General features: G+C 51.7%; 1 protein-coding gene across 2 annotated transcripts in view; it reads left to right on the top strand.

The window, feature by feature from the left end:
• The window catches only part of CACNG3 (calcium voltage-gated channel auxiliary subunit gamma 3), a 61,862-nt gene extending 39,293 nt beyond the window's left edge, over positions 1–22,569 (top strand). Inside the window, exons 2-4 of one of the 2 annotated variants that reach the window (XM_073361369.1) lie at positions 14,341–14,424; positions 18,002–18,142; positions 21,020–22,569. In XM_073361369.1, the coding sequence (XP_073217470.1) occupies positions 14,341–14,424; positions 18,002–18,142; positions 21,020–21,531 (737 nt within the window). In that variant the 3' untranslated portion in view covers positions 21,532–22,569. The remainder of the gene's footprint in view (positions 1–14,340; positions 14,425–18,001; positions 18,143–21,019) is intronic. The other variant, XM_073361370.1, reaches the window with a different exon arrangement.
• Positions 22,570–22,900: the final 331 nt, after the last annotated feature.

Here is a 22,900-nt window from a genome sequence, read left to right as displayed (position 1 = left end):
ATACAGCGTGATAGGGGAGCCGCGGAACAGGGATGAACACTCAGCTGGAGAGGGGAGGATTCACCGGTGAACTCTCTCTGCTCCCCAGTTTGTGAATTTCACACCAGGCACTTCCTCCCATTTTCTTTTTACTGCCCTGTCTGGCTGCTGAATTGTTGATATTTAATATGACTGGGCTCTCCAGGGGAATTCCTCCCGAGGCAGGCAAAGCATAGTTCTGGTGATGGAGAAATGAAAAGCACTGCAACATATTTCCTAGGTCCCTGGGTATCTAGCAAGCTATCTGCTCATCCCCGTCCCACATCTCAGCTCACGATTGTATAGATGCACAGGAAAGCACTGATAATTCACAAAGGTGACATGCTCATGAGGGTGAAGGTCACTGGAAACCTCAAGGGAATTGTGCAGTGGGCACCCACCCGCTCTGGGAAAGGAAGGGAAGGGTACTGTACCAAATACATGCATGCCTCAGGTCTCCCGGGTATCACTCTGCTGATGTGTGCAATGGTCATGGCAGTTGTGGGACTAGAACTTGTATCCCCTTATGCCAGACTACAGGCCCTTGTCATATATGAGCTAACGGAGAATCTCCCTTAGCTCTTTCCAGCATATGGCTCTGACACACAGTTGAGCAGTTCTGATTGCACCCATTAGAGGGCAGTGTGTACACACACACACAGACACATGCATGCTCACACACACACACACACTTGTTCAGGTCAATATACTGTACCATCGCTTATTGGTGTCGGGCAGGGGTTCTCAAACTGGGGGTCAGGACCCCTCAGGGAGTCACGAGGTTATGACCTTGGGGGGTCGTGAGCTGTCAGCCTCCACTCCAAACCCCGCTTCGCCTCCAGCTTTTATAACAGTGTTAAGTATTAAAAAGTGTTTTTAATTTATAAGGGGGGTCAGGCTTGCTGGGTGAAAGGGGTCATCACTACAAACGTTTGAGAACCACTGCTGTAGGGGAATGAAGCATCAGTTGACCAAAGGTGGCTGCCTGCCATTGTTCTTACAGTTAACACCCCAGGGCCCATCATTTGGTATAGTTACTGGATTGCATCTGGGTGTCTAGAAAGAGTGCCGGTTATGTTCTTATGGGGGCCACCCCACTTTTTTGGCGAATGCCAGTTTCATGCAGGGTGCCCTGTGTTAGGTGATAGCAATGCCAATGTTCCCTCATGAGGAGGAAATGTAGACCCCCGAATGACACGTTTGGCTCTAAGTGAGGGAGAAACCGGTATCCAGGCCGGGGGGGCCCTAAGTCTGCAGAGATCACACTGACTCCGGATCACAAAAATTCTGGCAATAATTTTCTTCTCAAAGCTCTGTGGTTCACTGTTAAGCCCCCACCCCCACCCCTTTCTTCTCCAGCAGTGTCCCCAAGCCTCCAAAGGGGATTTTGATTTTTTGGAGGGTGTTATTGCAGCATCACTGTTCGGCAGGAGGCTGAGGAGCAGAGTGTGCAAAGCCCTTTTCAGCCGTCTCTTACCAGAGATATTGGCTTTTTTATGATGTATGACACTAGAGGAGAGAAAAGATGCCTTCCCATTTGATTGTCTGACACAGGCTCCAAACACCCAGTGAAAAGGGAAGCTTGTGGGAAAGCTGGTCGTGGCTTTGGCTTGTGGATTCTGCCATCGCCACCAGTGTTAGTGGGTTTGGACTGGGCCTGCTGTGGCCACAGATCCATCGTGGGGGGTGAACTCCTGCAGAGTCCAAGCTAGCGTCCATTGCAATCCAGCGGCAAACTTCCCACTGGTTTCAATGAGGGCAGGAGCCAGTCCACAGAGAGCATGCAGGGCTGGAGAACTGAGGCACTGTCCGTGTGCGTGAGAGACGGAGAGAGCGCTAATCCTGACACAGGCTCTCTCCCCGCCCCCCTCACTTTTGCATCATAGACAAAGTCTTCCCTAAGTAAAACACCATTAGCAGCTCACTGAGGAGAGGAGCTGTTCTCTCGCTGGAGGGTAATGAGGCCACTGACCGAGAGTCCGAGGGGAGCTGCAGGAGCTCTGAAAGGCTTTCTCTGGAGAGCAAGGAGTCACAAGTAGGCCAGCATGCTGTCAGCCCTGCTGAAAGTGCACAGCCATTTAGCACATTTGTCAAACAGCCCCGGGGAGCCTGTGGCAGTAGTCAATGGTGGATACAGTGTGCCAGGGCGGGGAAGATTGAGCTTGTGCCGTGTGTTCTTTATAACCATCTGCATGAGGTTGGCAGCGTCTGCCTGAATCTCTCTGCCCATTAGTTGGCCTAGCTCCTGCCAAGAAAGGATTAAGTGGGTTCTGCTGGCTCACTGATCCCGGCTGCACTACACTGGAAATTTTCGAAGAACGTCCCACTCTGATTCAGCTCCACCCATCTTAGTAGTGGTGGGAGCCCTAGTGTAACGCTTTGAGCACCATGTCATGTAACCCTGCTCAGAGCCCATTCACATGGAAGCTTCCAAGCTAGATAACATGTGGATTGCTGAACCAATAATAGCAACCCTAGGACATTTTTGGAAAGTTTTCCTAGTGTAGAAGAGCCAGTGAGGCAAGAGGTTCGCTACCCTACCCAGATAGCCACTCCCACCTCCCTTCTATCTGGGGAAAGAGGATCTAGGGCATGGGCTGAGCAGTCCTGGGGGAGGACTCATTTGGGTGATGTTTCAAGATGCTGCTTATGTGATCCAAACCAGTTCTTCTGTCCTTGATTGCAAATATGTCTACAAAATACACAGCGAATGTAAATGACAAACAATGAACCTCCAAATCACTTTGCTTTGAATCCTGTTCCAGCTTTCCTGGGGTCCACTAGCATGCCCTTGAATAAAACATCACCTGCACCAAGATTAAGACAAGCAGAGAGAAGAGTTAGTCCTGCTGCTGCAGCAGATGAGGAAAGCCCTGGTTCTCTCTGGAGTGGATCACTCTTCTAGCCCAAGCGTCTCCCTGAGCAGCATCACACAAGCTGACATTCTGGTAGACAGCGGGCAGTTGTCATTTCCAGGGGTCTGGCCAGGGAAGTATTGTGTGCGGTGATAAGCTAAGTTACCTAATCAAAATTCACACGAACGAGGAGAGAAAATTACTGAGATCCACCACAGGGACAGCTAAGAAGAGGATGAATAATGGCAGAAGCCTTCTGCCTTTTCTCAATCCCTCCTGGCCGGTGTATGAATTAAACCAGCACAATATGACTCAGTTACATTAAGCAGTGACAGTGGCATCTCCGATGCATGCATCATCTGTGGGAATTACTTCGAGAAAGCTGGCAAGCCCCAGAATCACAAGCGTGGGGTTCTGTTCGTAGGAGCCCTGGTTCCCCGTGCCTGGATTCTGGGCACATGCAGGGGAGTTCTGACTTACCCCAGGAAGAGGAGAGGATTGCCCTGTGATGTGAGTACAAGTCTGCCCTACATTTTTACAAGTGGCCACTTATTGTGGATGTCCCATTTTGGGGCGTCCAGCTTTGGACACTCAGGTCCTGACTTTCAGAGGTGTTGTGTACCTGCAGCTCCATTTGACCCCACTGAAATTCCGCCACTTCTGAATTTGGCCCAGAGGCCCATTTTAAAAATGAAGTGAAGCTGCAAAATTTGGATCCAGAACAGTGTCTCAACCCCCCCTCCCCCAGAGGTTCAAAGATTATTAGAACTGGGGTGCAGCTCAGGGACAACTTGCAAAATTTCAACCTGGGTTTGGATTTTGAACACTCTCAAATTTTGCAGTGTTGGTTTGGACGTCTTCTGGAGGTCTGTGGATATGCATTGCAAAGCGACTGTAATATAGCCCCATGCGTGGTGCAGTCTACCCATGCGACCATGAATGGTCAAGGGAGGTCCTTAGAGCACCGAGCAATTTCAGAGCTGGTCAGAGGTTTTCTGGCCTTCACTGCTGTGCACTCGTGCACAGAGATTGTCACACCAGATCAGAACGGGGGTCCACCCGGCCCAGTGATCCCCCCCTGACAGTGGCCAGGAATAGCTGCATCAAGAAGGGGCAAAAAACCCTGCAGGAGAGCCTTAGGGAATAAGCTGTGTGTGTAGGAAGCACCTTCCTTCCTATCCCAGCTCCTCAGCGGTTGGCTTAGGCCCTGAAAGAGAAGGGTTTATCGCCCTTATTTGTTTATTTTCCCTTTAAGGTAGGCGAACACCCTAACATCCCAGGGTAATTGCTTTCCACTACAGTGGTGCTGGTCCCACTTGGGAGCAGTAAAGGAAACTCAGTGGAGAACTCTGTAGCAGACTGAGTAGGATGCAGTGCACAGTCTGAGGGGATGCAGTGCACAGTCCCAGGGGGACACAGTGCATAGGCTGGGGATTAGTCTTAGCAGATGGGAAAGGGGGAACCTGCTGTCAAACTTATTTGATGTTCGTTTTTCAATCCTACGGGAGTTTTAGGTAAGTCCTAAACCCCGTGGGTCCAAAAGACATGTGAATGCTTCTTCATCCAGAGCCAGCGTTCCCTGACACTGGGGCATGTTCTAGTCCTTGCTTTGCTTTGTGAGGCGCGGAACTCACCGCTGCAGGTTTAGCTCTAGTTATCCAAGTATCAAACATATGCTCTCTACAACTACACTATCCGGGATAAAGGCGAGGAATCCTCAGGCATGACCTGATTCCCAGCTGGGGTCAGGAAAAAATTCTTCAATATTATGGGGGTTTGACACCTTCTCCTGGATCATCAGGCACTGATCACTGGCAGAGACTAGCTACTGCACTATTGGTCTCACTGGTGGTCTGAGAAGTGGATCGAGAGCTCCCTGTACTGGACCAAAGGAGTTGGGGTTTGAATTTGTAACACAGATTTATTTTCTCCCACATGTTATTAGGGCTTTGGACTTAAATACCTGCGAACAAGAAAGGGGAACAGCAAAGCGTTTTAAACAGCCTGGTTACAAATACCCTCCCTGCTTGACTCTTCACGCTTTGCTTCCTTGATATCTGTGATGTCATGACGCTACTTGTTCTCTGCAGGCCCACAGGTTTAAAAAAAGGCAGAATTTCTCACGTAGATGGCAAGCAGGAAAGAGTTCAGTCCAGGCTTTCCTGCTAGAGGATAAAGAAGCAGGAAAGGGCACAAGCCCGGCTTTAGTTTCCCTTTGCAGGTCTCCTTTAATAACGGGTAGGTGGCTGGGTGGGTCGTAGGGCTGGCGGTAACCACCGCGGCCTATCAGGAGGTCGGGCACTGAGCTGAGTATGTGTGTGAAGCAGTAGCTGCCCCTCGGGAGTAGCCGAGTGCGTGGAGGGCTGGTCCCCGTCCCGTCACTCGGGATGTACATACAGGGGGATCCCGTAGACACTGCCGCAGCTTCCCTCTTCCTAGACCGCCCTATCTGGAAACGCACACAGAGGGTTGACAGAGAACGGGGGCTACCTCCTGTCCCCATCCCCAGTGCTCCTGAATCAGGGTGAGGGGAGAAGGCCAAGTCTGTGTTGTGGGAGAGCCATCAGCATTCGGGCTCCAGGATCGTTCTCTCTGAATTACACTGTTGTGCTGTTTGCTCAAAAGCTGGGCATTTTTTCTGGGTGTCATGTGACTTAACGGTTGCCACGGTAACTATCTTGGGTTAATGAATAGCGTGGAGTAAAAAATCCTAGATAAATGTCAAAGCATAAAATAGATTCTGCGGGGCGCAGGGCTGGGTGATGGGCAGCTCGGGAAGCGCGCGGCTGGCTTTGCGCACATTACATGGCGGCTGGCGCTGGGAGCCAGAGCTCTCTGTCTGTCTGTCTGTCACTCTCACACCCTCCCTCAACTTCTTCCCCGGGGGCCCTTTCTCACCCCTTCCCTCCCCAGCTCGGCTCTCGCTCCCTCTCTCCCCTTTCCTCTCTTCTGACGATTCCCCTTCCTCAGGGCTTAGCTTCCCCCGGGTACACAGTGACCTGTGCAGCACCTTGGTCCCGCAGCCAGTGGCCTTTGAGTCTGTTCAGCTGGGCCCTAGCACCCTTCTCCTGCAGCTCCTTGGTGAGTCCAGCTCTAGGCACTTTGTTCCCCATCCAAACCAAACAGGGAGCCAGATCTCCTCCCCCAGAGTTGGCCCAGTGCCCCTGTGGTGGGGAGGGCAGCAGAGTGTGTCAGGAGCATGGCCAGCCCTCCATGCTCTCGCCAGCCCAGGAACTGCCACTGAATCGTATGTCCCTTCCCTTGCAATAGCCTTTTTTCTCCCTGGGGTGGCCCCTTCCCTGCAGCCTGGGCATGAGATCTCGGTGACCTTTATGGCTGCCTAGGACCCTGTGCCCTCTGCCCATGCACCCTACAGACCTTCCCGGAGACAGCTCTGTCCAGATCCCATGTCAAGCAGCTCACAGCAGAGTGAGTGCCCCACCTGCCTTCCTTGCTCCCAGCTGAGCAGGCTCTGCCCTGGCAGCAACCCACGCACAGCACACATGATGGCAGACAGGAGAGCAAGTGCTACCAAGCGGTACCAGATTGCTGGCCTGCTTTGGTCGGTGCTTCCACCACGGCCTGCTGTAGGCTGCGATGGTGTCCTCTGGACCAGCTGCGTAGGGTTGCCACTTTCGGTTGGACGTATTCCTGGAGGTTTCATCATATGACATAATCTTTCATTAAAGTTTTGGTCCCTGGAGACTCCAGGACAATCCTGGAGGGTTGGCAACCCTACTGCTGCATCAGTTAGAACTTGGGCAGTCCAAGTCCTGCTGCCTGCTTGTCTGCCTGGATCTGTTTTCTCGTCCCAAGCCCACCTCTGTGGTATCCAGGCAGCTCGCAGGCTTTAGGAATGACACCGCTCTTCCCCACCCCTTCAGCTGTTCAGTTTGTCACATTTTTTGTTCCAGAATGAGGAGTGTGTGTGTGGGTGTGTGGGAGGGTGTTAGAATTGCAATTTCCAAATAATTTGCTGTCCTGTCAGTATCCGTGGTTGCCCGAGAACGGACATGCTTTCTATACCAGGCTTAGGAACCTAGGAATTGCCAGATGGTTTCAGACCCAAGGTCCATCTACCCCAGTATCCTGTGGCTGGCAGTGGCCTGTGTCAGCCGCTTTGGGGAAGGTGTAAGATCCCACCACAGCAGCAGCCATGGGATTATCTGCCCCCACGTTAGGTCTCATCCTGCTCTCTAAAGCCCCGAAGCTAGAGGTTTCATGTCCCTGCCAAAATGGCTGTTAGCATTAATTACAATAATGCTGGATACTTTTGAGATCCATAGAAATGCACAATCCCTTTGTGAATCTTGTTAAATTCTTGGTGTATTCTCCTGTATACACTACTATGGAATGGCTCCTTCTGTACTTTACCGTCCCCAAAACACACACACACAACACAGGAACTAAAACTATCTGACATGCCAACACGCATGAAACATTGTGGGATGTGGAACATCATGGAAAGCCATGTGGGTTAACCCTCTCCCTCTCCCACACCCCATTCCTGTGTCCTTTGGCCAGTCATCTATTAGGCGTATCTAAAAAGCCAGACCAGGTTCCCCACAGTGAAGTCTGGACCTGCCTCGCAGCCAGGGGTGAAAGTAAGTTAGAGGACTCACCGGTACACCGGAGTCCTGAGCAGGGGGCGTGGCCTCAACCGGAAGCGGCAGGACCTTAAATCCCTGGGAGCCCGGGGCCCTTTAAATCACCCCCGAGCTACCAGCTGCAGAGGCGGCTGGGAGCCCCGGGGCTCGGGGGTGATTTAAAGGGCCCAGGGCTCCAGCTATCACAGCGGAGCCCTGGGCCCTTTAAATCACCCCCAAGCCCCGGGGGCTCCCGGCTGCCACCGCTACCCCAGGGTTCTGGCAGAGCTTTAAAGGGCCTGGGGCTCCACTGTGGTAGCAGCTGCCGGAGCCCCGAGCCCTTTAAATCCCGGCCTGAACCCTGCTGCCCGAGCCACCCCTACTGCCTTGGCCCTTTAAATCCCCGCCTGAGCCCTGCTGCCCGAGCCTTGGGATAGCGGTGGCCGGGCTCCATCGGGGATTTAAAGAGCCCGCCGGAGCCCCTTCGCTGCTACCCCAGGGCTTTGGCAGCAGGGCTCCGGCGGGGATTTAAAGGGCCAGGGCAGTAGGGGTGGCTCGGGTAGCAGGGTTCAGGCCGGGATTTAAAGGGCCCCGGGGCAGTAGCAGCGGCTGGAGCTCCGGGGCCCCTTAAATCCCCGCCACAGCCCCGCCGCCGCTACCCCAGGGCTTTAAATTGCCCTCTCGGAAAGCCGGTCCTGGTACAGCGCACCAGCTCTTACCAGTACGCCGTACCGGGGCGTACCGGCTTACTTTAACCTCTGCTCACAGCTGAATCAGCCAGCCTGATGCTCAGCCATGTTCCAGCACCGGCCAGGGCTCCCCGTGCTGGTTTAGACTGACAAGGAGAACTTCAGAAGAGATAAAACCCAGGGAAATTAGTATTCTCATTTCCACACGTCACCAATAGACTGACTTTGTCTCCAAACTTCTCTCCCACACTGTATCAAGCGAAAACATTTCTCTCTCTCTCTCTAATCAGATAATGAATGCTGGCCCCATGACCCTGCCCAGGAGTTTATGACAGCTGGAGATGTTCAGACTCTGAGAGTGAGCCAGTGCACTTGGGAAAGGTCTTGTAAAGTTCCACACACTGAGCATCATGCTCTTCGCTAATAGGAGCATTCCAGCCATTAAAAGGCACAAAGGGCAGATCTATATTGAATAGAACAGAGCTCAGACTTTGTGTAGCTTTGAGATGCGAGTGAAGCCAAATGGATTTGAAGGAGGCACCAGGAAGGTTATAAATTGATTTCTAAGTGCAGCCACTGTAAGGTTTAGACTCATTTAATGCAGAACCCTTGTTTCTTAATCAGCAGCGAAGAATCGGACTCTTTCCGTTTGAGCCATGTCCGAATCTCTTCCTGGCGAAGGATTCTACCACTTTGCACGTGGCCCATGTGTTTCTCAGTGCGGACGTGTGTGGCGGCAGGGTGTGCAGAGTGGGTCTGTGCGTATATGGGAGTGGGTGTATGCTGAATCAGTGTGTGTGTGCGCGGGGGGGCATATGCCTGCGCTGGGTCAGAACACGTTTCTAATGGCACTGCGTATATATGCTGGGTCAGGATGTGTGTAGTGTGTGTGCTGGATCTGGGTGTGTTTGAGTCAGTATGTGCATTGTATATGTGTTGTACAGATTACAGCTTCCTTGAATTTACTCATATTTTGAAATTATTTGCATTTTTGACCGTCTGGATTGAATTTGAATGCTTGAAATCTGAGCCCTGTTGCAGAGTAGGAATTGCTCCTATAGTCGGACTAACGTGCTCCTGCTTGCGACGGCTGGTGTGCTATTCTCTGTGGTTCGTTTTGTCCCCGGGACTCCACGCAGCAGCCACGTAGAGGAGTCAGAGATGACGCAGAGGGTTCTCTCCAAGATGCTTCTGAAGGTCTGGGAGTCAGGTCAGATCCCAGCTACACCAGTGTAAATCCAGAGTAACTTCACTGAAACTAGTGGAATTACACCGATGCAGTGAGCTGCGGCTCACGAAAGCTCATGCTCAAATAAATTGGTTAGTCTCTAAGGTGCCACTAGTCCTCCTGTTCTTTTTACACCAGTGAAAAACTGGAGGAGCCTGAGATATGCATGGACCACTGGGTGCCCCCCTGGGCCTGTATCCAGCAAAGCTTTCTAGCATGTGTTTTTCTTTGAGCATCTGAGCAGTCCCAGTTGACTTCAGTGAGACTATTTAAAATTAAGCACATACTTGAGTGTGATGCTGGATCAGGGTGCTAGAGGCTACACAAATCTCCACAAACTTCTGTGGTTGTAAATATTAAGAACAGGACTAGAGCTGGGCAAAGACAGGTCATCGCATTTCCTGGAAGAGTTTGAGATTTCCAAATTTGGTTTCATAATGATTTGGAATAAAACCCAAAATTTCAAAATTCTCTGCAAAAGGGAATGGAGCCCTGGCTCAAGGGTAGAACGCCCTGCAGAGCCTGGAAGCCCTGGGGCACCTGGCCACCGTGTAGTCCATCTGGCAGGCTGCCCCCAGAGCCACAGACTGTGGAAGCCCTGGGGTCACTGACCAAGGGGCAATCTGCGTGGCGGGCTGTCCCAGAGTCATGGACCATGGAAGCCCTGGGGTCTCCAGCAGCCCACCAGGTGTACTGCCAAGGATCTGGGCAGGAAAGCTGGCATGAAACCAGGCAGATTTCCAAAGGAAGTGTTCCTGGCAGGCAGGGTTTGAAACCTTCTTGGGTTAAAGAGGAACTTAACTGAAATCAGACGGTCCCTGTGAAACGTTTTAATTTTGACAAATCGGCAAATTCCAATGAAAAAAACGTTTTGCAGGAATTCTTTCAACCAGCTCTAAGGGGATCCTGGTTTCAGTTACACTGCTGTTGTCTGGGTTTGCATCTGTGGCCTGATCACCTAAAAACTAGCTCAGCCTAGCAGTATCACTCAGGGCTGTGGAAAATGTTGCACCTTTTGCGGTGTAATTAGGTCGCCCCAACCCCATGGCCAGGTCGACGGAAGAATTCTTCCATCAGCAGAGTTCTCCCCTCTCGGAGAGGTGGGTTAACTACGTGATGTCCGACGTAGCCGCACTAGGGCTCTCCAGGTGCGGTACCAAGCCGTGCTCTAGCAGCTACAGCATCGATGTTCCCTGTGCAACTCAGATCAGAATCTGTCCCATGAGACCAGGCTTCCCTGTGGCTTCTTTATCCCCAGTCCTGGCTGAAACCCAGCCAGGCCGCTGTCCTGCTGCCTTTGACCTTCCCAGCAGCTCTCCCACGGATGCCAAGGTGAGCAGCATGGGGAAGCAGCCAGAGACGGGGGTGTTCTCAGGACCTTTTGTTTGTTTAAAGTTTAACTGAATTTATCTATACGCCAAAAAAATCTCTGTTTTAGGCAAAGGTTTGGCCCAGACCTTATTTTATTCAAATAGGTTCCCATGTGTCTCAGGATCATGGGCAGTGCCTGAACACCCCATTCGGGGAGGCTAGTCCCCTGCCCTGCTCCTACTGCCCGAGGCTTAGCATCCCCTGGCCTATTATACCCACTGCTCAGGATCCTGGTCTGCCTGTCTGGCCATTCACACTATGTGTTTGCAGGTCAGCAGATCAGAGCTGCTCCTCTTTACAGATAAGTAGCTAGAGAGAAGAGGCCACACTGTGAGGAAGAGGGGCTGATCTCTCTGAACGCTCTTGTGCCTCTGAGCACGAGCAGCAGCTTGGCAATCTGTGTCTTTGTTGGGTTATCTAGCAGAGCAGTCCAGTACTTAGCCTGGGAGGAGATGACATGAGCCTCCCTCTTAGTATCATAGAATATCAGGGTTGGAAGGGACCTCAGGAGGTCATCTAGTCCAACCCCCTGCTCAAAGCAGGACCAATCCCCAATTTTTGCCCTGATCCCTAAATGCCCCCCTCAAGGATTGAACTCACAACCCTGGGTTTAGCAAGCCAATGCTCAAACCACTGAGCTATCCCTCCCAGTCAGACAGGCACAGTGGCAGGGCTGAAGCCTGGGAAAGTTTTCCCAAGTGGTAACAGATGAGCTCATAACTTGCAGGGCTTTCCATTCAAATGAGAGAATGTGGAGTGAAAGGGCTGGGAGGATTTTATCTACAGACCCACTGAATGATTCTCCACTAAAAACCCAGTGAAGGATTTGCCCGAAGCGGGCGGGCAGTGAGAGCAAATTGTTGCCTTGCCTGCTTTATTTGAGCTTAACAGAAGAAAAGGAACGTTCATTCGTGCCTTTCGGCCCGTCAGGCAGCGTCAGTGCTGGACAAGCACGCTTTCAACTGGCCGGCTTTCGAGACAAGTGCCTCTGTATATCACACAGGGAGGAAAGTGAGACTCAGTTGAATACTAGCCAGAGGCAGGCTGTACATAACTGCAGAATAATAACAGGGCTGAGAATGACAGGGTTCAGAGGAGCAGCCGTGTTAGTCTGTATTCGCAAAAAGAAAAGGAGGACTTGGGGCACCTTAGAGACTAACCCATTCATTTGAGCATGAGCTTTCGGGAGCTACAGCTCACTGCATCAGATGCTGAGAATAGTTCCCAGTACAACAATGCAACCACTGTGCAGCACCGCTGGCCAGAGAGAGGGCAAACCACTCAGGTTAGATCAATTACACAGGCCCGCTGAATCCTGTAGGAGATCAGTAAAGATAGCAGGGTCTGGGACTATTAAAAGAAATAAGCACAGTTTACATTTATACGGTGACTTTCAATATCCCAGCACAGGGGTGCTGAACAATTGGTAGAGTGGGGGTTCTGAGAGCCATTGAACCTAACTGCCTATGATGGAAATGACTTCAAGTCGGGGGTGTGGCAACCCCCCCAGCACCTCTAGTTTCAGCACCTATGTCCCAGCATGCTTTGCAGAATAATTACAGGAATTGCGTCCTCATTGGGGGTGGGGGACACAGCCCACAGCAATACCACCCCAGGGCACGGGAATGGGGTCAGGCAGGAGCAGAAAAGAGTGGGGTACCCAGTTACTCTTGCAGAGGAACAGCTGGTGCACAGAGAATGTGATGGCTCAGATTGCTGCTCTGGCGCAGAGGCTTGCTGAAGGGAAAGCAAATTTTCCCTGTAAGTCGCTGGTCTGAACCCAGCCTGGCTCAATAACAACTGAGTCGCAGATGATCACTGACAGCAAACGGAGGTAGCTTCCTCTAGCAAACAGGCCTTCCTCTCACTGGGGGAATCGATGTGTAATTTCAGAGAGCAACACGTTCTGATGGTCAGCTCCAGCCGTTCCAGGAGCCTAGGAAAACCGTGGCACCACGGGGGCTCCGCTGCCCAAACGTGACCCTCTGCGGGTTTGGCTGCTGTGGAGGTGACGAAGGGTCAGCACTACAGCCAAGGAAGCAAAGCTGGGAAGAGTTAAATCTGTCAGGCTTCCCTGCAGATGCAGCTAGGTCGCAGCAGTGTCCCTGGAAATGACGGAGCAAAGTGAATTCCCAGGAATCGAGCACAGTGCAGCAAACCCCACCCAAGAGCAGGGCTCTCCAGAGGGAAAGGGGAACGCCTCAGCTCTGACGACCTCCCCAAAGTGCAAGGGAGGGAAGGGGTGGGGAGGGGAGGGGAGGATTGGACGTCACACAACAAGTGGGTCAGCATTAGGTATAGGGGGCTGTGGCTGTGTGGGATGCCTGGTGTGAGCGTAAAACACGTGTCCTTCCCCAGAGCTCTTTCCCAGCGCCAGCTCCTAGCTGCTCCGGTGTCCATGTTTGTGTCTGGGTCAGTGGGCGTTTGTGCAGCGCACAGAACTCTGGGAGCCTGTCAGAGTGAGGGGGTGTTGGGTGCCTCGCCCTCGGGGAGCACACACAGGGCGGGGGGGGGGAGCCAGGAATCTGTGAACCTGTTGGGAGAGGGGTGGGAAAGTGGGGAGGGTTTGGGTGCTCATGGGTGCTGTGATGACAGATGGCAGGTGCCACTTTTAACCTTCAGCCTTTTCTTGTGTGTGAGACTCCTGAGTGCCAATAATAAACGGTTCAGGGTAGAAGCAGATCCTGCCCTGGTTAGCTCCAAGGGCCTGCCTGAGTGAAATGGAAAGCTGGGTGCTCCAGAGGTCAATTGACACACAACCTTCATTTGCTGGGAAGCTGAAGCTTACTGAGGAGCAATCAGTGGGATGGAGCTCCGTGAGGAGCGGTTTAGAATTGCCAGCGCATGGGGCTATTTGCATGGATCCCTCATGCCTGGGCCACACAGGGATGAGCGAGAGGCCAGAGGCCTGCGGTAAGGATCTTTGTGCAAGGTTCCTGGGGCTTAATGAATCGTCTTTGAGAGATTCCCGTGCATGGCATTCCACTAGGGACTAGCCAGCGTCACAACCCAGCCCACCTGCTCGGTGGCTGTTCGTTAGCTGACCCACAGCTAGGCAGTGGGATGTTGTAACAGAGTGCAGGCGTGAATAAGGCGAAGGTTTTCAAGGCAGCCAAGAGATGTTGCTGTTTGTGGCACAGCAGGCTGTGTTGCTTTGGGAAACAATCACACCCCCAAACTTGCCAGGAGTTTCCAAGAGTTACTATCTCCTAGTGGCCAGAGCAGTGCCGCAATAGCCCGATAAGGAATCAGGGTAGCCTGCCCCGTGGACAGACGGCACTTGAAAGCCAGATTGTGGGGAATGCCTCCCAGGCCAAGCCCTACAAGGAGGGGAGAAGTTTTAAAGTCAAATCCTCAGACACAGGCTGCCGAGGCAGCTCTGGAGCCTAATTCCCTGGGTAGCTCGGCTGCTGGTGTTAAACCCAGAGGGAAGCCAGCCAGATGGTAGCTGTGTGTAGCAGGGAGGTGGCTTTGCGGACCTTCCGTTGCACCTTCTCTGCTCATCCCCAGAGTGGGTCTCGAACCCTCCTCGACCCATCTGGAGAGATCTTGAAAACACCACTGATGCGTCCATTGGGTTTGTGTTTCCTTAGGAACGTTCCGAGGAGTGTGTAAAAAAATCGATCATTTCCCGGAGGATGCAGATTATGAGCAAGACACGTCCGAGTACCTCCTACGTAAGTCTGTGTCTACACTCGGCCTCTAGTGATTCTGCTTGTTACCTCCTGGCGTGCCCTCAGAGCCTCGGGTGAGAGCAGCGGCTCTACGAATGTAAAGAGAGAATGTATGAAATATTAATATCACTCTCCAAAATGGTGACTTCCTCCCTGAATTCTGGCAGTTCCTTTCGTTCCCATAATATGCAGACACACTCTGGCATCAGCTCTGCCTCTGCCCCTCTGTGGTGCTGCTTGGGATGCCCGTGCCTGGCCTGGAGCTGTGCTTCCTGCTGCTTGAACCAACACCAACAGGTTCTTGCCGGCCAATTGTAGAGGCAGATCAGCAAAGGTCCTTCTATGGTTCATGGCCTCCCGACCAGAGTAAATGGCACCTTCTGTTTGCTGGTGTCATGAGGTCACATCTCATAAGCATCTTTAAGCAGCTTTCTCCTTTGTCCCCTTTCAAATCTGTCCCTCCCTTTCCCAGGCCCAGTCCTGTAAGATATCCAGTATCCTCAGCTCCCGGGAAGCCTGCAGCTGCTGCAGTGTCAGGAGCTAGGCCCTTGCAATTTTGCTGCGAGAGGATTTTTTTTTTACAGTGATTCCTCTCCTCCTTTGTGTCCTGCGTTTCCGCAGCCGGCTCTGGAAATTGTTGGCATTCAGTGAGGTGAGGATCTGATGCCTCTGGCATGTCTTCTGCCAACAGCTGTCAACTGCAAGTAGATTGAATGGAAACAGACCTGGCAGACCTCCCAGGAAATGCAGAATCCTCCAGCTTTCTGGGGTGCCCTGTCTTTTCACCTGATCAGGAAACCTAGCAAACGAATGGGTGTTTATATGAAAGGAACCTAATAGTGGAGGTGGGCCAGATTCTGAAAGAAGGAGCCGTATCCCTTTTACACCTCCACAAATGTGTGTGCAAATAAACATGGAAACACAAATGTGCAAATGGACACCTATGCATTCCACACAGATGCACACAAACTCACAGGTAGATATGCACCCACGTGTGCAAAGAAACATTGTACCTATGCTCACATACTACAAATGCACGTGTTCACTCACACATGCGCACCAAACACCCACACACATGCGTGCACAATCGCACATATATGCGTGCACACCACACATCTGCAAACATTTTCATTTTAGCAGATTAAAAGAAGCCTTTTTTTAAAAAAACCCAGAATTTCATTTTAATGGGGCTGCTCTATAGTCCCTGGGCTTATTTTAACGGGCCTAATGGGGAGAAGAGAACCCCAAACCTGAGCACAGCCCATTAGATGCCTTTGCTTTAGCAGCAGATAGTTGTTTGCTGAATTAATTAACTTTGGCCATTTTGGAGGCCTCAACCTTTGCAAGTCCAATTAAAAAAGGCAAAAAGGCCTGTTTTCTGTAATTGCCTGGGCTTAATGCCGCCAAAGCTGGTACTGAAATGGCTTGGCTCACAAGGGGAGGAGAATTAAAGAGAGGAAAGGTTTTTTACGTAAAGCCCTAGCTCCTGGAGTCATGTTGTTGTTTAAGAGTCTCAGATTTCATTTTTTTTAAAAGTAAATTTCTAGTCCTCATGTGGAGAAAAGCTGGAAAGCATGCCTGGAAAACCCAGAGGGCAAATAAAAAGAACTCTAGATGTGTTCTTTGGTAAAATATCTTGATTTCATTATGGGGGCGGGGGTCTGACCCATGATTTTTGAATGCTTGGGGATGGCAGTACTGCTAGTCTCAGGGCTATCCCCAGTCTCATGAGAAGTGGTGTTTTTCCTAAAGCTCCAGCACCTGGAGTCATGTGACTATACCAGAATATAAGCTTTCAGGCTAAAAGAAAAGGTACATTTCTAGTCCTGATGTTTGTGGGGGAAAGCTGGAAAACCTGGCTCTGAAAGGTTAAAACCCAGGAGGCAAATAAAAAGAACCAGACTTTGTTCATTTTAGAATCTCATGGTTTTTAAGACAAATTCATTATTTGAGGGGCCTGACTCATCATTCTGAATGGTGGTCAGGGTAGGTACTGCTGGCTCATGGACCGTGAAGCAGGTCCTGAAGTTTCCAGTCTGCAGAGCTATTCTATGGGCAGAATTAAAGTCGGCAGGGGTGGGGGGCGGGGGCAGCACAGACAGAAGGTCTGTGCAATAACTGGGGAAGGAATGGACTGGGTTTGTCCTGGAGGGCAGTAGCCGGCCCTTTCAGTGTTGATGACCTTAGGCCCCAATCCTGCAGGTCTGGGCAGACCCACCGGTAGCATAGGGACTTTGTTATTATTAGAAACCTCGTTAGAGACCCTGAGTTATGCTCTTAACCCTTTGTGTTGCTCAAGCCATGCAAAGGGCCAGATTCTGCAATAAGCAGCCAGCAGGGAATTATCCTTGGAAAGGGGAACTCTCCTTTGGCATAAACCTGGTGGAGTCAGCACCTGCACCAACTGAGCCCACCCAACCGTGGCAAAAGGAGTGTGTCCAGAGAAGGGTGTACTGGAGGAAAGTGATCTTCCACTGCCCTGAGGTCCCTTTGTGGCATAAGTTAGAGCAACTTCTCGGCTGCTCTAACTCACACCAGGCTGGCACAGCATCAAGGAGTCATAATCATCTCAATGCACCTTCAATCCTCCCAGCACCCAAGCATTTTACTGTATTTCTAGCTCCTGAGCATGTACAATTGAAATCAGTGGGAGTCAATGGAAGAAAAAATGAAATGCACAAATACAAAATGGGGGAAAACTGGCTAGGTGGCCATGTTGCAGAAAAGGCTCTGGCAGGTAAAGTGGATCACAAATCGAAGATGAGTCAACGATGTGATGTAGTTGCGAGAAAGGCTAATAACACTCTGGGGTGTATTACCAGGAAGGTCATATATAAGGCACAGGAGGTAATTATCCCTCTCTACGCAGCACTGGTGAGCCTTGGCTGGAATACCGTTTCCAATTTCAGGCACCCCATTTTAGGAAAGAGGTGGACAAATTGGAGAAAGTCCAGAGGAGAGCAACAAAAATGATGAAAGATTTGGAAACCGTACCTGTGACGAAAGAACAGGCATGTTTGGTCTTGAGAAAAGCCGACTGAGGGGGCCTGGGAACAGTCTTCCAATCTGTTGAGGGCTGTTCTGAAGAGGAGGGTGATCAATTGTTCTCTATGTTCACGGAAGGTAGAACAAGAAATAATGGGCTTAATCTGTAGGAAGGGAGATTGAGGTTAGATATCAGGAAAATCTTTCTAGCAACAAGGATAGTTAAATACTGTAACAGGCTTCCAAGGGAGGTGGAATCCCCATCACTGGAGGTTTTTAAGAGCTGGTTGGACAAACACCTGTCAGGGATGGTCTAGGTTTACTTGATCCTGCCTCAGTGTGGGGGTCAGGTCTAGATGACCTCTCGAGGTCCCTTCCAGCCCGAAACTTCTCCAATGTTATGATTCTTGCCATTGATTTTAATGGGAGCAGGCTCAGACCCTGCTGGTTTGAACCAGAGACACCAGCCTTCCCATCACTGAGCCGTTCTGTCAGTAGCGTCTGATTTGCCAAGGAGCTGCACGTGCGTTTTCACAGGGCTCATGAGACCGTGTGAATGATGATTGACGGAGCCCTTCTCCTCTCCCCCGGCTAGGTGCCGTGAGAGCATCCAGCATCTTCCCCATCCTGAGCGTGGCCTTGTTGTTCTTCGGGGGCCTGTGTGTGGCCGCCAGCGAATTCTACAAGAGCAAACACAATGTGATTCTCAGCGCTGGGATCTTCTTTGTCTCCGCAGGTAAGTGCCCGCCCAAGTCACAACTGCTCAGGATTTGCATGGCTCTAGCCCCCCAGGATTAGGGCCCTGTCCTGTGTGCTGCACAGACATATGGTGAGACACAGTCCCTACCCAGGGCACAAAACCTGGGTTTTGCAAACAAGCCGAGGGAGCGAGGAGGATGAGGGGGGGCAGGAACAGGAGTGGGTGGTTGTGTATCTGGTGACAAGCTGCAGGGTACATGGGGGCTATTTAAAGGCATAAATAACCCAGACACACTGTTTCTGCTGGCCATCGGCCTGGCCGTTGTTGGTGGGCAATTACAGAGGCTTTGCAGTAGAAGTGGGCCTTCGGGAGGGGTCTGAAGGAGGAGGAGATTGCTGCTTTACTTGTCTGTTCGGGCAGGGGGTCCATGGGTAGGGGGTGCCCACGGAAACTGAACTCCCCTCTTGCCCCGAGGGCAGGGCTGGATGTTCCTGTCCGGCTCTGCTTCTCTCCGTATACCCACAGAGCTCCTGGGAATTAAGGGCTGGATACGCTCAGACCTCAGCAAGGTCATTGGCCTCACAGCAGGTGCAGATTAAGTGTCACACCAGTATCACCGTGTCCCCAAGCAGACTCATACCGGGGTGCCTCCGCCCTGACAAGAAGCAACCCCTCCTAGTGAGAGGGGAATGGCCTCTCGGCCGAGGCAGCCAGCAAGGGGGCTAGTTAATGGGTTTTTCAGTGAGGTCACCATAAGATGTCATGCAGCAACCTTGGCTCACTACTGGCCTTGTCTAGATTTGAACCATTGAAGCAGAGGTGAGAGACTCTGTGTCTCCATTCCCCTCGTGTCCCTTATGGAAAAGCCCTAAAGCAGCTGGTGGAGATTAAACCAATAGGGTTCTTTAGCAATCAAATAGGGTTCTGTAGAAATTCCCCTATACATTTATCACACTTAGCTGTGAATGATCATCTCTCTGGGGCTGGTTTTTTAACCTATCCATAGAGCTCTAGAACAGACTTTAAAAACATACCCAAAGAATCTCAGTCTCCCTGCAGGTCTCTAGGACTCTTCCCATGAGGCTTCCCTCATCTTTCAGGCTGGTTGGTACAGCACAGATGAAATTTTCCACAGCTCTTAGCCCCCCTCCCCCCGCAGGGTAAGTCTACGCTGCAAAGAGGAACCCACGGCACCAAGTCCCAGAGTCCAAGTCAATGGATTCAGGCTCATGCTCTGGGGCTAAAAATAGCCATGTATGTGTTCCCACATGGGCTGGAACCTGTGCTCTGAGAGCCCTTCCCCCTGGGGCTCCGGCAGGCCCGAGTGGGAACCTGCATCCTGCTGGTTTTAATCCTGCGGCCCAAGCCGCACAAGCCCAAGTCAGCTGAGCTGAGCTCTGAGACTCCGCACCCCAGGGCTTTCTTTGCAGAGTGGACATCCCCTCCGGCCAGATTTCCAAAGAGCTCAGCTCCCAGCTGGGCACCAAAGCAGCCAGATTTTCAGAAGGGATCAGCGTGCTGGGGGCTGAGCTCAGGGTCACCACGGGCGTGGCTGGGGGGCTGAGCTCTGGGTCACCACAGGCGCGGCTAGGGGCTGAGCTCTGGGTCACCACAGGGCCAGGCGAGGCTGGGGTCTGAGCTCTGGGTCACCATGGGGCCAGGCGCGGAGCTCTGGGTCACCACGGGGCCGGGCGCGGCTAGGGACTGAGCTCCCGCTGTGACTGCTGAGCGCTGGGAAATGTGGGCACCAGGCAGGTGGGCAGTTGTAATCTTCAGAGGCAAACGAGGCACTTTTGCACAGCGTGTCCTTGGGGTGACTCATTTCTGGGTGTTTCCCGACACTTCAGCTGATTATTTTATAACGACATCTTAGTCTCAAGGAAGTTTTGTTTTGTTTCTTCCCCCAAAGAGACGAATCAGTTTCCTTCCTTTGGCTGACAGGCGCGTGTGATGTAGATGAGAAACCAACCGACAGAACCGAATCGAAACCGGCTTGAGCTAGCAACATTGAACGTAGCCGCATAGCCCAGGGCAGCTCACGTGGCACTTGGGCTAGCTACCCAAGTATGTACTAAGAGGTTCAAGGCAGGTCCATTCTCGGGCAGCCAGCCCAAGCCCCCACGTGTACTACCCCCCCCACCCAGCTGTACTGTAAACGTGCCCTGTGGCTGGCCCCTATTATGGAAAACGGGCCCACTAGAAGGAACTCCCAGAAGCTTCCCAGGGTTCCCTGCTTCCCCTCAAGGAGGCAGCCCCCAGGGAGCAGACGTTGACTCTTAGGGTCTTAGCCAGAATCAAGAAATCAAGAGGCACAGGAAAATAAACAAACACACCTGCCACCAGTCCCAGTCTTCTGGATTTGGGACAGGCCTGAGCCTGAACACCAGAGACCAGAAATAAACATAAGAGCAGGGGAAGTTGACCATCCCCTCCATGCTTGGTGTTTGTGGTGTTCATCCACGCTGTGAAATGCTCCAGCCCCAGAGGCAGCCACCCTCCCTAGAAGACGGAACGAACGAGGCTTTCACCCAGGGCTGCCTGGTGTCTGACTAGTGGTGGGTCCAGGTGAAAATTCCATTTTGTGACAACGTTTGAGGTTTCTAGACTTGTTTTCATTCCACCTCAGATGCTTTCACAAAACGGAATTGTGTCAAGACCTCCCTTTCCGGAGAGTAACGGTCCGGCTGGGGTGTCGTCTCGCTCTCATCATCTCGGCACGTGACCAGGGAGCCTGCACCTCAGAAACCTCCCGTCGAAAACTTGTTAAAACTGCTACGTCTCCACAAAATGTTTTGGCTTTGTCGGAAATACACGTCGTCGAAAACATTCTGAGCCTCTGACCTACTCTGAATGGGTTAGAGATGTTTTATTAGCCCAGTGACCCATCCTTCCTTCTCTGTCTCTCTCTCTCAGGTCTCAGTAACATAATCGGGATTATAGTGTATATCTCTGCGAACGCTGGGGACCCGGGGCAGAGCGACTCCAAGAAGAGCTACTCGTACGGCTGGTCTTTTTACTTTGGCGCCTTGTCCTTCATCATCGCCGAGATGGTGGGGGTGATTGCTGTGCACATGTACATCGAGAAGCACCGCCAGATCCGTGCCAAGTCCCACTCCGAGCTCCTGAAGAAGTCGGCCTTCTCTCGCCTCCCCACCTACCGGTACCGGTTCCGCAGGCGATCCAGCTCCCGCTCCACGGAGCCCAGGTCCAGGGATCTGTCTCCTGTCAGCAAAGGGTTCGGCACCATCCCCTCCACCGACATCTCCATGTTCACCCTCTCCAGGGATCCTTCCAAGGTGACCATAGGGACACTGCTCAACTCGGAGCGGGATCACACTTTTTTACAGGTCCATAACTCCATCCCCAAAGAGTTCAAGGAGTCATTGCACAACAACCCAGCCAACAGACGAACCACACCTGTCTGAGCCAGCTCCTCCCCACGCCGCCTCAGGCGCTGTGCCAACCAGGGAAGTAGAGGGAGGCGTTTTGTCTGGCTGCATGACATGATCCTTGTGATGGTGTTACCAGTGAAGCTCCATTTTTAAAGAACAAACCCAAATGGCTCTCAGCCCCACCCCACCCTTTAAATGCCACTTGCCAGGCCAGGCCACTGTGTTTATGGTTGAACTGTGTTTGGGCCCCAGAATCCCACCCCTTTTCCTTCTGTGGTTGGAAAGGGACATTGGCTTTGCTGTGACTTGCTGGGAGCAAGGCCCCTGAGGATTGGCAGGGTGGTTTCGAGTGGCCTCTGGGACAGCGACTTCTCAAAGTCACCATTGTTCATGTTGATCATAACGATCACAGTGTTACCTTCACTGTATGTTCCAATGGCAACATTGGAGACAGCCTTGTTTGTGAGAACCATTAACCCGATAGTTACATTTATGCGAAATTGCCTAGAAGTTCAGGGTATGAAGCTCTGAGTCGGCTAATGTAATGAGCGCTCACGTGGTTAAAATATTTTGCCTTGTTGTAATGGATAGAGCGCTTGGGTCTGGGTTTCCTTCTGGCATTTCGTGCATGCATTAAATAGCTTGGAATCCAATTTCTTCATGTTGGGTTGGAAGAAACATCCTTTCCGTAATTTTCTGTGGTTTTGGAAGGGCTTGGGGGGTGGGGGGGGCGCACAGGGGAGGCAGAGTGTGTTCCATTCAGATCATGTAAATGGACTAAGAAGCAGATTCCCTCCAATGACTAGTAGCGACTAGACTGCATTTGATTACCCGCTGATGTTAAACTGAAAGAAATAGCTCCCTGAAATTGACACACACACGCACAAGTGACTGTGTGGGCACAATTAAGGAGGGGATGTTTGGCCTAGTCTTGTTTTAGAAGCTGGGTTTGCATCGGAGCCTCTGGCAGTGATCCGCGTGTCACTGGTTTATGAGTCTGTAATGAAGAATGTTTCAATTGACTGGGAGATTAAAGAGAAAAGTAACAATAAAAGTTTGGCGAATCACTTACTTGGCTAAATGAGCAACTCACTCTCACGCTGCTATGAACAGCTGGGAAATGGTGAAATGTGTCAAACAAAGCACGTTACAGTACAGCCTCGTACTTTCCTATCCGCACTCTGACAAGGTGCAGCACAGGAAAGCAAAGGACCAGGCGTGTTCTGTGATGCAGAAACACTGCTCAGCAGCAGGTAAGTCAGCTTTGCCACCCCAGGATGTGCACCCTCAGCTCTTCCAAGCCAAGCCCGGTGCTAAGCCTGCTCAGGGCTTGGATGTGAGCCCACTGCATAGGTGGTGTTGGTGAGCTAGTACCTATCAGCAGGTGGCTTCCTGCCCAGGG

The sequence above is a fragment of the Lepidochelys kempii genome, chromosome 10, assembly GCF_965140265.1.
Source record: "Lepidochelys kempii isolate rLepKem1 chromosome 10, rLepKem1.hap2, whole genome shotgun sequence".
NCBI lineage: Eukaryota > Metazoa > Chordata > Testudines > Cheloniidae > Lepidochelys > Lepidochelys kempii.
The sequence above is the reverse complement of the archived record's forward strand: the minus strand, read 5'-3'. Positions and strand labels throughout refer to the sequence as shown.